Source organism: Solanum stenotomum, chromosome 6 (assembly GCF_019186545.1).
Source record: "Solanum stenotomum isolate F172 chromosome 6, ASM1918654v1, whole genome shotgun sequence".
Lineage (NCBI taxonomy): Eukaryota > Viridiplantae > Streptophyta > Magnoliopsida > Solanales > Solanaceae > Solanum > Solanum stenotomum.
Window position 1 is genome coordinate 48,019,743 of NC_064287.1, and position 13,720 is coordinate 48,033,462.

At 34.6% G+C, this 13,720-nt stretch overlaps 1 protein-coding gene across 1 annotated transcript; it reads left to right on the forward strand.

Annotated features, from left to right (window-relative positions):
• The first annotated feature begins 347 nt into the window (after positions 1 to 347).
• Positions 348 to 9,648, forward strand: LOC125867114 (uncharacterized). Its single transcript, XM_049547539.1, has 11 exons — positions 348 to 491; positions 943 to 1,237; positions 2,618 to 2,695; positions 2,818 to 3,326; positions 4,302 to 4,934; positions 5,060 to 5,214; positions 7,446 to 7,657; positions 7,763 to 7,896; positions 7,982 to 8,328; positions 8,403 to 8,506; positions 9,301 to 9,648. Exons 2-11 carry the CDS (start codon positions 961 to 963, stop codon positions 9,369 to 9,371), a joined length of 2,520 nt encoding a protein of 839 aa, XP_049403496.1. The 5' UTR covers positions 348 to 491; positions 943 to 960; the 3' UTR covers positions 9,372 to 9,648.
• The last annotated feature ends 4,072 nt before the right edge of the window (positions 9,649 to 13,720 follow it).

The window sequence follows — 13,720 nt, forward strand, 5'->3', positions numbered from 1 at the left end:
ATTTAAAAGTAATTATTCATTAAGACATAAGCCGTAAATGTACTTTGTTTATTTTGCAGTCCAATTAGTGAAGTTGGTCCTTTGTATGGTACATATTATTTTATAAATAAATTGTATTCTATGAAGATAAAATAAGAAGAAAATATTAAGCTAACAATGTAAATTACAATCACACCAAATTAGTTTATATATAAAATGAAACTTTTCATTGTTATCTAATCATAGATTTAAAGAATACGATATGATAAAATAAAAAATAACAATTGAAAGTGTTAAATTTGTGCTAAAACCGCAAGAGATCACTTGTGGGTAAATCTAACATTTTAATAAAATTGAACTCAAGTTGTTTGAAAAAACCGAAGCTTTGACACAGATCCAAAGCTTATCACACACAGCACCGATTTATTCCGGTCCGACTCACCACCGGTCCACCGCCGTGTTCCCGATCGGCAACCTCTCTGACTCTCTTCTCCGGTGACATCTCCGATCAGGTATTTTTCCGATTTCATTTCCTCCTTCGCTTTCTCCATTACTGATTTTATACCGCAAAAAGACATATTCTTCATCTGGTAGATTCCTATCGCTTTACAATTCTCATTCTATAGTTTTTACTGTCTTCAAATTTATCTGTATTAGTATTTACCAATAATTGTCGTGTTTATTAGTTGAATGTTTTTGATTCTTCGAAGCACAAACACGAATACTACGCTTTTTTTTTTCCTTCAAATTATTACATTTTGATGAGTTTGGTTACTAGCATATGGTCATAATTGAGTAGAAAATGCAATGCTTTGAGCAGAGGTAGATCCAGCATTTGCGCATCCAATGCCAAACTAGAACTCTATTTTGTGTGCATAGAAAATTAACATACACATGTATATTTAGGTTTTTGTTGTCAGTTTCGAGGATTTGGATAGAGAAGTTAAGATTTTATTGTTGTAGGGAGTTACAGGGGAAATCATGAACTTCCTGATGCTGAGGTCTAATCAGACTGCAGCTTCTGAGCATTCACCTGCTCGTGAAGTTCAATCGGTGCCAACTCATGCTGCCAAACCAAGTACTACTTTAGAGGGCCTTATTGCTGAAGAACCTTATACGGAGAGTGAGAAACGTGACGGTGAGAGTGATGAATTTGAGGATGAAGATCTTGAGGACATAAATGAGAAAAACAACTCTCAATTTGCTGCCAACCACATTGATGTTAAAGAGGACGAAGGATGGATAACTATTCCAAAGGGTAAATTTTCTTTTTTTTCCTCTGATCTGAAAGTGTAGTTTTTTTATTTTTCCTTTCTGCTTTGTTCTTGATGTTTGGTATCTATATCTGTATGCTTATTACCGATAAGATGCGCTGCATCACATGTCTTGGATATTATTGATACACCATATGCATTAGTTGTCAGAAAGGGAGAGTAACCTGAATTGGTTTCCTATGGAGTGGGGGTTTGTTCAACATCTGCAGTAAATTTTTATTTCCTTAACTATGTGGACTCCTATTACTCTCTGCCTCTCTGGAGTCATTCGTCTATAAACTTAGAATTTTTATTGCCTAAAAATCTCCAGTACAGATTGGAATAGTAGATTTGTGCCTAATTTCATAATGTCCTTCTACCTCAAGTTGTGCGAAAGAATTTTGTTAGGAGTTTAGTCTACAATCCTGTTGTCTAAGTCTTTCTTACACACACCCTACTGGTTCAATATCTATTTTAGACTTTAGATTACCATAGTTATTATGGAAAGATTATCCATTCTTTGAAGGAGAAAAAGGGAAACTTGTAAAGATATTCCTATCTCGGTGGAAAATTGGTTAGTACAACTCTTATCTTCACGAAAGATTGGGAGCTTTTCTAAGAGGGAGGCAGATGGTCATCATTTATACCTGATGATGGCCTGCCTTTGGGCTATTTGCCATTGGTTCCAATTAGTGAGTTACTCATAGAAGTCTGAATCTAGTGCTTGGAATGTTAGCATATTTCCTAAATTGATGACTATCATTTATAATTTTATTGTGGATAGTTCTGATAAGAATGCAGGGCAGGGAATCTTCTTTTATTCTTAAGTCCCAACAATATCACATCTTATAGTTTTGGATCATACTTGCTGTAAGTATTCCGGGATTTTTTTACGGATCGAACTTTCTATAATAGGAAAGTCTGTTTATTCCTAGCTGTGGTTTGCATTTGGCAATGACATTTTAGCTTTGGATTAAAACATTGGTTGAGAATCTTAATTTTTAGTTTTTTTTTAATCTGTAATATTCAGTAAAAACGCTGAAAAGTTGCATCATGAAGAGTACTTCTGTTGTCTTCTATTTCACCTCTACTTTTTCTGGAAGCACTGATAATTTTCAAACTTGGGTTTGCAGAAGGAAATCAAAGAGTCCTGAATTCATCTATATCAATTTTCGCATAATATCGTTATTCTCTTCATCTTCTGAATGCTAATATAGTTATGGAATATTTTGTTTAAGTTGGATGAAATCTTAGTTGTGTGCTTGATTTTTCTCTCAGCTGCTTTTTTGCTTCAAAGATAGTGTTTGATGTTCAAAATGTTTGTCCAGCAATCCCGAACTCATATCTCAATGAACTAATTACCAAGTCTTGACATGCCTTTCCAGATAAACTTCCTGATAACTGGAGTGAGGCACCAGATGTATCTTCCATATGCTCACTGGACCGCTTCTTTGTTATACCTGGTAGCTACTATTGTTAATCTCTCTTTCTACTTGTATCCTCCTCTCCCCCTCCTTTTCTATCATCTTCCACCTCTTTTCAGGTTTTGTCATTTATTTCTTTCTAATCTTTTCATCAATTATAGGTGAACAGGTCCATATACTTGCATGTCTCTCAGCCTGTAAGCAGGATACAGAAATTATTACACCTTTTAAAGTTGCGGCCGTCATGAAACAAAATGGTAACACAGGGATTACTTCCGGGTCTGTTTCCCCTAGAGAAGCAGTGGATGATAGTAGTGTAAGTGAGGATGGCAATTCAAATATTAACCCCGAAAAGGAGGTTTCTACTGGTGAAAATCTGTTGAGATTGGAAGATTACAAAAGACAAACTGAATCACTAGTACAAAGGTTTAACAGTTCTCACTTTTTCGCTCGAATTGCCGAGTCAGATGAGCCTCTATGGTCGAAAAGAAAAGCTATGGAGGAAGTATCTGATATGATTGGAGCAGATGGCTCAGAAACAGTGAAGACACTTAAAACGAAGCCGTCTTTGAGTGCTTCCACTGATAAGGGAAACTTTGATGCTAGAACCTCTGGTGGAGTGGCAAGAAATGCTGTCAAGTGTTGTGCCCTTTCAAATGGAGATATAGTGGTATGTTCCGCAAAAATTGTAGTGTCTGCTGTTACACCCAATCTCTTGTGAAATATATACAGACCAACGTTCATGCCATCACCTTTTACTCAAATTGTACAAAGGCATTCCATTTCTTTCATAGTGTTGACTTTGGTATCTGCTGTTGTGTTTCTGTTTTTTTATTGAACTTATGCCTGCATGAACCTGTTTCCCGTTATATTAGCATATAGTTAGCAGATCCAAAAGAAACATAGTTTCTTTATTGTGTGAAATGTCCACTGTGACAGAGGATTGATGCAGTTGAAAGAAACCATATTCAGCTCGAGTTTTCAAATGTGGCAAAAATTTGTCCTGTCAAAACAATAGCTTAGATGTGGAGATGGTGGTCAGATGTCATACATAAGCTTCTCCGCAGGGAAGGAGGTTGTTTGGAAAGGGGTTCTTGGAGGAGTAATACTGGATTTAGAGTGTTTTTCTTGAGAAATCTGTATCAGGGTCCAGGAGAAGGTTGTTGTGGTGCTGAATGGTATGGCTAGCAAAATTTGGATTTCTCTCCAGGTTATAATGGATTCCTTAGTGTTATTTCTAGAAGTATGATCTCACTGTTTAATGTAGTGCAGGGTGACTAGGGGATTCTACAGATTTCTTCCCGTTTTATTTTCTCCTTATTCGATCTCTATAACTTCTTTTGAAGGCAATCATAAACACGGATGTTAGACAAGTATTGTTTTAGTGGTGGGAAGTGGGAACATTTAAATCAGAGTAAGGTAGGGGTAAGGCTGCATACACACTACCTTCCACAGAACCCACTTGTGGGACTACACTGGGTATGTTGTTGTTGAACATTTAAATTAGAGATGAAAAATAATACCTCTTTTCCTGCCCTTTCTGATGCTTATAGACTTTTAATTGTATTACTTAATTAGTTGTCTTTTTAGTTTTTCCTGGAGAACAACTGATGTAGATACAATTTTCTTGTCTGGAAGGATGCAGGTACTTTTACAAGTAAATGTCGGCATTGAGTTTGTGAGAGATCCCGTGCTTGAAATTCTTCAATTTGAGAAGTATCAAGAGAGAAGTTTGTCGTCTTTGAATGAGGAGAATTTGACTTATGCTAAGCAGGATCCCTGTGGTGAACTGTTGAAATGGCTACTTCCTATAGATAATTCTATTCCTCCTTCCGCACGACCTTTATCCCCACCTCAATTAAGTTCCAGTGCGAGCATTCGTAGCACATCCACAAAGCCCATCGTATCTGGATCTTCTGGATCACAACTCTTTTCTTTTGGTAACTTTAGAAGTTACTCCATGTCTTCACTTCCACCAAATAGTGCACCACCTCCATCTGTTACAACCTCCACTACTGGACCAAGTTTTAATCCAGAAGATTGGGAACGCTTTTCATTTCAAAGGTCAGTGAAGAGTGAAAAGACCGGGAGTGAAGGACTTTTATCCTTTAGAGGTGTATCTCTTGAGCCAGAAAGATTTTTGGTTCGTTGTGGTTTAGAAGGTATTTTCATCCCTGGAAGAAGATGGAGGAGGAAAATTGAAATAATTCAACCAGTAGAAATTACTTCTTTTGCTGCTGACTGCAATACAGATGATCTCCTTTGTGTCCACATCAAGGTGGGTTTTATTCATTAGCCTGAGTAACTAGCTAAATTGGATATATGTATGTTGCTAGGAATTTAATGTACCTCATGGCTTGGGTATGTCGAGACGATTAACATGAAATCAGCATTCTTTTGCAGAATGTCTGTCCAACACATGCACCTGATATTGTTGTCTACATAGATGCCGTAACAATCATTTTTGAAGAAGCTTCAAAAAGTGGGCCTCCTTTATCATTACCAATTGCATGTATTGAAGCTGGTGAAGACTATAGTTTGCCAAATTTGGCCCTCAGGTTTAATTCGGTTTAACTTCTTATCTTAATTTAATAAATGGTTTATCTTCTTTATCTAATCATTATGAATAGTGCTAGTGTATTGACTCACAACAGACATCATTTTTGGGGCCTGGTGTATGTAAATCTGTATTTAATGATTGAAGTTTCCCTAATCTGCATTTGTTTTAGAGGTTGTTCTTCTTTTAACCAAGAGAATGGAACATATATTGGCCATCAGCAGAAACAGAAGCATTCCTTCCATTGAGGCAGGTCTTATTAGTAAGATATCTGCATAGAGTTTACTTGCTGTTATTGCAGCAAGTATCAGTGATCAAGCTGAATATTTTTGAGATTGAGGAAATTCTGAATATCTTACTACTTTTTTCCAAGTATGTTCAAAGGAAGGGCTACCAATCACCAGTTAGGTGTTCCTAAATTAATAGCGTGTTTGACCAAGCTTCTTGGAGGCTAAGAACACTTCTTCTGAGATTTGAGGTGCTTGCCAATGAAAAAAGTGCTTATTCTTTGCCAACTAAAAGAAGTGCTTTTGAGCAACAACTTAACCAACTTTTTTGTTGTTGGGATAGTTTTGTTTATTGTTGGGAAGAAGCTACAAAATTTCAGCTTTTCCCAATAAGCTAAAGTAGAAAAAACCAAAGGTATGGCATAGTTGTCAATGAAGTGGGTTGATAACCATGAGGTCTCAAGTTCAAATCTCAACAAAGACAAATACACTAAGTGATTTCTTCCCCAGTCTTAGTGGACAGAGCTACCTGGTACTGTTGTCAGTGAGAGATAGAAGGTATCCCGTGGAATAAGTCGAGGTGAGCGAAAGCTGGCCCGGACACCACGGTTATAAAACAAAACAAACAAAAAAAAAAGAAACTAAAGTAATTATTTCAAGGAAAAATAATACAACAACTACGCTTCAGTCCCAAACAAGTTGGTTGGCTATATGAATCTGCATATCTTCATTTAAGCTCGTATCATACTAAATAGAATAAAAGTGAAAAAAGTTTACAACTCTTATTATTATTAGAAGCTCTCTAGTAAATCTAATACTTATCCTCAACTAGTAGCTATCACCTATATGGATCTTTTTCTTCCCTCGTGCACTATCCTTAGCTAAGTTGGCATTGATACCAAGCATTTATAGGTCTTTGGAGACAACTTTCTTGCATTTATACCTCATCCCCTTTTAACACCTTCGCTAACCATAGTTTTACACCTTCTGTCTAGTGCATCTGTAGGTCGACGCAATATACCCATACATCTCAAGTGACCTCCTTGCATTTTATCCTTAATGTGTGCTACTTGCACCTTCTGGCAGATGTCGTCATTTCTAGTCTTATCTTATCTGGCATGACACATATCCATCTTAGCATCCGCTTTTCTACAACACTCATCTTGTGGATATTTTGTATTTTAGCAGCCCAACATTCCATTCACTACCATATAACATTGCTGGTCTTATAGCTATTCTGTAGAACTTGCCTTTCACTTTGGTCGGCTCTATATTATGAGGATTCATCATGAATTGGATTGGTTGACTGTCAGCCAACCACAACCCTCTTCCTTTCTCGGGCTTGGTACCAACAATTTAAGCAAGCCCACACGGGAAGATTTTCAAGGAAAAATATCCTTCTTATAAATTTGTTTTTACCAAACCATCCCTCATTAATTTAAAACATCTATCTTTCAAAAATATACAGAAGCTTTTCTCCTTTTTTGGTTTCTTCCTTGTCCTTTTAACCCCTTATCTCTCTTCTCCTCCTCTTCCTCTTTGGAATAGTCTATCAACTATAAATATGAGTCATTTCTCTCTTTATTAATTAAATTAAATAAATATAAATTAATTTAGGTCTTTCATAATAAATAATTAAAATAATTTCTCTGTTTAAGTAATCCTAATTGTAAAATGAACCTTGCTCCTTTTTTTTTGATACTTAAAAACACTTTAAAAAGATTGGCTAAACACAAAATTCTTATCAAATACTGGGGGAAAAATACTTCTCAGACGAATTGGTTAAACACAAACAACTTTTTCCAAAAGTAGTTATTTGAAAGCTATTTTGACAGAAGTGCTAAAAATAAGCAGTTTTTGGCAGCTTGGCCATACAGTCTTAAGGCTATTGTTTTTATTGCTAGCTTCAAAAGTCAAAACCAGTGTAGGCCTAACTTTTTGTTGTAATTGTTATAATTGCTGGATTGCAAGTGCGAAGAAATTAACTGCAATATTCCCTTTGCAGGAGAGGTGAAGAACATTCTTTCATTCTCAGACCAGTCAATCCCATCTTGAAGAGTTCCAACTGTCATAGTGGAAAAACTTTTCGATCTTCACGAGTACATTCTAGAAGTGCATCATCAACATGGCACCATCTTTCCAATATTGAGGAAAGAAATATTGGGTCACCTACTGATAAATATGCAGTTCTGGTATCATGTCGATGCAATTACACAGGTAGGTAGTGTTTAAAAAGGAATTCCTTCTAGGTACATGTATCTGAAAACTATTTATGGGGTCTTACACTTTTTAAGTTCTTGGATCTCCTGTGGATACTTGTAGAATCAAAGTTGTTCTTCAAGCAGCCAACAAGCTGGAGACCACGAATTTCTAGGGATCTTATGATCTCTGTTGCTTCTGAAATGACAAAACAAACCCTTGGATCTTTTGAAGGAGGTGCTCAGCTTCCAGTACAGGTTGTACATGATATGAGAATAATTTTAACTTATCAAGGTGAAGGTTTAAACATCTTGAATGCTCATCTTATGTTCAATTTGTCAGGTCTTAACTCTTCAGGCATCAAACCTGACTTCACAAGATCTGACAATGACAGTGCTTGCTCCGGCTTCCTTTACTTCTCCACCTTCTGTGGTGTCATTGAGTACTTCACCGACATCACCAATGAGTCCCTTCATTGGCTCTTCTGATTTTATGGAGAGAGTGAGTATTGATAAGCAAATTAGTACTGCTCAGAGCAATAGCTTGGTATCAGTAAATCAAGTACCGGAAGGGAAAAAAATTTCCCAATCAGTTTCATTTAGTGAGAGAGTCACTCCCATACCTGATGTGCTTCCAAGTGGCGATTCAGGTTGTACACATCTATGGTTGCAGAGCAGAGTTCCCTTGGGGTAATCATTTATTTGTAAATTATCTTTATTTTGCATTTCGGGTTTAGTCTTACACCCCTTTGTGGTGGTTTCAGATGTGTGCCCGCTCAATCTACAGCAACCATCAAACTTGAAGTGCTTCCCCTGACGGATGGTATAATCACACTTGATTCTTTACAGATTGATGTAAAGGAGAAAGGTATTAGCTGAGTTCAAATTGTTAAACTTGTTTCCTGCCACTTCCGTTATTTAAATATCCACATTGAGATGGCAGCAATGATTTGACATCAATCCCTGGCTTGGTTCCTTAAGCATATTTCACTTTAATATCAGAAATACCAGAAAGTTTGATAAATATCATATTTTCCTTGGTTCCTTTCCCACTCTTGAATTATTACTCAAAAATTAGTGCAAGGTATTACGTGCCTTGACAATTGTGTCGGGTTTATTTGGATTGAAAGAACAGAGATGAGATCAGTCAAGAGGAAAATAAAGTAGGGAAAGAAAGGAGAAGAGGATTGGATGACATGCAGTAATACTCTTACTATGTGTATCAAAATGGAAAAAGACCCTTATTTGGTTGGATGAAAATTAGAACTTATCGAGCTACGGTTTTACCCCAATTTCTGGTGGGAAAAAAAATTAGAACTTCTGTGGCTTCAGTAATTATCTCAATCCGTCTGTTTCATTCTTCCTCTGTTTACACCCTTTTTGTTGGGTAGACTGCAAAAAGTAGAGTAAGCTCTTGATATAATTAGATTCGATGCAGTTTGTGTTATCTTTTATGAACTACGGTGCATTTACGAACTAATTGAGTAATTTATGAGCAGAGTATGAGTGAACCTTTCCTATGGTGCATGTGTCGTCTATATTTTTTCAAAACATTCTGCAAAAATGTACTTTTGTATGTGCTACTATCTGTTCGAGTCCAGAACAAGTTAAAAGTCAATGTAAGAGGATGAATTAACTGAGACAAATATTCTGCATTGGCAGGTGTGACATATGTTCCTGAGCATTCTCTGAAGATTAATGCAACTTCAAGCATTTCCACTGGGATTATCTGAGGTGACTATTTACAGTTTTCGGATGTCGTAAGTGGACAGAAAGATACTCATAGTGCTAGTGTCATACGTAGATGATATCGCGGATTTGATGTAAATTGAGGAGTCCATTTGGTGTGATGATTTTGTGTAGATTTATAAAATGCTAGCCTTTAGAATTGACAAACTAAAGGAGAGAATGGATTATATGAAGGGATTGTGACTGTACCTTATTGTAGATGATGTTATGTTCAATTTGAAGTACCCACCAGGTGGAAAAGTGAAAAGCAAATGGAAGACTTATGTTTGTGTATAATTTTGTTTTTAGGTTCCTTTTCCAATAAATTTATTGATCGACTGCTTCATCCTTAACCAGAGGTCTTGAGTTCGAGTCCTGGGTATGGAGAAAATCATGTTGGGAGCGCCACTCCTGAATGGACCCTGCAGTGTTTGATTCGGATTTAGTCAGGGCTCCGGACACCGTTTGGGAAACCAATTTTTTTTTTTTACCAGTGTTGGATCTGGATTTAGGTTCAAATATTTACCAAACTCTTAACAGTTAAATTATATCAGGACTATGAAAAAAACACTTGACAAGAAGTCACATGTGGAATTGGAAGTGTAAATTTTGTAATTTATATTTTTTTTATTGGCAATTTCAAGAGTCTAATGCAATTTTTTGAGTGTAATTTTAAAACTTATTTCTTCTTAATTATGAAGTGATTGGATAATATTTTTCCTCCATTTTTAAAACTTAGTAGATTCAAGTTAATGGATTCCATCTCATATAATCACAAACAAATTACCACTTAACAGACCAAGTTCAAGTACAATATTATACTAGAATTTAGCATGTTAATTAATTTAGAGGTATATTTTCTTAGTACATATTTAGCAATAATCAATTGCAACTTTACTAGAAATTAAATTAAAATACCTATTGTCTTGTTTTACCAAACTACAAAGAAAAAAATTTCAAAGTTACACATTAATTATATCACATACGTATAAGGAATTATTATAATTAAAAAATTACTATTAAAAAATAGATAGAAAAGGATTAACACCATCCATGAATTTTCATTCAAAATTCTCTATATAGTTCTTTCCATATGATCCACTTCACCACCCCCAACAACAATAACGTACTCAATATAGTCCCACAAATGAGATTTTAGGAGGGTAGAGTGTAACAAATTTTATTCATACCTCAGAGGTAGAGAAGTTGTTTCCGATAGATTCTCGACTCAATAAAAAAACAGTCCAAAAAAAGAAATAATGGAAGTACAAGAAACAACACATAACACTACTACAACAAAACAATATGATAGTCGAAGTACAAGACAACATATAGTAATAGAAATTGAAGCACAAGAAACTACAAAAGTAATACTACGACTACTAGTGACACCCCTGCCCACTTCACCGCCCCCCCAAAGAAAACATTTCTCAAAACCTTTTAATTATTCTCATGCACTATAGTCTATATATACCCCCACGTAAATCCCTATCAATTATTAAAAATTTAAGGTCTAGAAGATCAATTTCAAGAAAATATTCCCAATGGCTTATTCTACTACTAATTATTCTTCATGGAAATTCATGTACTTAATTCTCACACTATCTCTTGTTCTTGGCTATGCTTCTTCAGTGAGAATATCATCGGCAACGACGACGGATTCGAAAGAGGAAGAAGATTTTAGACTATCTTCAGAACCATCTCCGAAAAATTACGATGAAAAGAAAGAGTTTCTAAAGAGTAATTTATTTCATATGCTACCAAAAGGGGTTCCTGTTCCTCCTTCTGGACCATCACCTATTGAGAATAATGATAATATCAACTTCTCTTATCCTTAATTAAAAGTGAATTAATTGCTTAATAAAGAATTATGTTATTATATAGTTTGATTTAGATGGTATTTCATAAATCATCATATATATAATATTATATTATGGACCGAATGAAGAGCCAATGTGATTATCCCTTGCAATTACGTTCTTTTAAGCTATGAATTAAAGGAACTATGCCGAATGAGGTGCTAATTTGAGTAAATTTTTAAACTAAAAAGTAAATTTATGATGTTTAGGATTTGTGGGTACGATAAATATTATTTGTCCATATCCAATGTTTACAATAATTGATAAAAGTAAAATATGCATAAATTAATCATATGATTAAGTGATAATTATGTGTGTATACGCACATATTATGTATTCATTTGCCTGATATAAACACCTGATTTTAATTGTGTCAAATATCTTGACCTATCTCGTCTGTGATCTCGTATCTTTATTTGATGAGAANCCCCCCCCCCCCCCATTTTTATAGTATTTGAAAACTCAGGGCCTTTGTGTATAATTTTATATTTCCTTTCTAGCTATGGCGTTCAATATTTTAATCTTATATTCTTCCGATATAACTATAATCAATACAAATTGCCCTCTTCAGTTTTCACATGAACTTGCTTCATCATACTCTGAAGGATTTGATAGGTTAATTAGCTTGGAATTATGTCGCGTCATGATTTCTTTGAAACTCTTGAAAGTTTTATCTTTAATTGCCCGTTACTGATCAAATAGTTGTTGCATGATAGCGTTTACATCAATGTCATTGAAATCTATGTTCATATGTCGAGATCCTTTGGGATTTGATTAATTTTATCTTTGTAAAGGTAAATAGATTGTTTTCAATCGACCCAATCGGGTCACTGAGATTAGTTTAGAAGTATTACATCTAATACTACTATCCTAGTATACTAATATATATGGGCCAGAAATTGAACTATTGACGATAAATACTAGAAACTCTGTCTTGCTTTGCTTTTACATTACTATTAGATTTATTATGATCTTTTTCAATATTTATGAAAGAAAATTTTGACGATCATCATAGCTTCATCGATAGAAATTTGAGCAACACATTATGCTTCAAAATTGTCCCAAATCAACACCAAATTTGATGTCCAGTCTGATAATGCAGTCCCAACAATTTTCAACTCAAACATTTATTTTTAATTTAAAAAAAAACATTTTGTTTTGTTCTACAAACAAGCTCATAATGTTATTCCCCATTTTTAAAGCTTACATCTACAAAATAGTAAATTCAAGTTAATGGATTCCATCTCATATAATCACAATCAAATTAAATAAACTTACCACTTAACAGACCAACTTCTTTAAGTACATTAATATTATAGAATTTAGCATGTCAATTAATTTAGAGGTATATTTTCTTAGTACATATTTAGCAATAACCAATTGCACCTTTTACTAGAAAATTAAAATTCTTATAGTCTTGCTTTACCAAACTACAAAGCAAAAAATTCGAAGTTACACATCAATTATATCAGATACGTATAAGGAATTAATATCCTCTAGATTGATATAATAAAAAAATTACTATAAATAAATAGATAGAAAATAATTAACATCATCCTTAAAATTTTATTCAAAATTCAATGTATGTGTGTATATATATAGTCCTTTCCATATGATCCACTTCACCACCCCTACAGCAGCAACATACCCAATATAGTCCCACTACGTGACTTTAGTCCTATCTCAGATCGAGGTTATTTCTGATAGACCCTCGGCTTAAGAAAAAAATCAAAAAAGAAATAATGTATAGTAACGAAACAATACTATAATAAACCAATACGATATTTGATGTACAAGAAACAACATATAGTAATAGCAATTGAAGGATAAGAAACTACAAGAGTAACACTACAATTACTAGTACAGACGAACAACAAGCATGAAACTCCTAATATCCACTTTACCACATTTCTCAAAACCTTTTAATGACTTACTACGACTACTAGTATGGACGGACAACCAGACACGACACTCCTACCCCTCCCCCTCCAAAAATAAAAACATTTCTCAAAATGTTATAATTACTTCCCATGCACTATAGTCTATATATATACCCCACGTAAATCCCTAACAATTATTCAAAACATAAACCCTAGAAGATCAATTTTTTAAAAAAAAACATATTCCCTATGGCTTATTCTACTACTAATTATTCTTCATGGAAATTCATGTACTTAATTCTCACACTATCTCTTGTTCTTGGCTATGCTTCTTCAGTGAGAATATCATCGACGATGGATTCAAAAGAGGAAGACGCTTATAGACTATTTTCAGAACCATCTCCAAGATATTACGATGAAAAGAAAATGTTTCAAAAGAGTAATTTGTTTCATATGCTACCAAAAGGGATTCCAGTTCCTCCTTCTGGACCATCACGTAGGCACAATGGAGATGTTGACTTTTCTAATTATCCTTAAAAGTGAATTAATTGCTTATTAATAAAGAATAATTATGTTATAATCATATATATATAGTTTGATTTGGATATGATATTT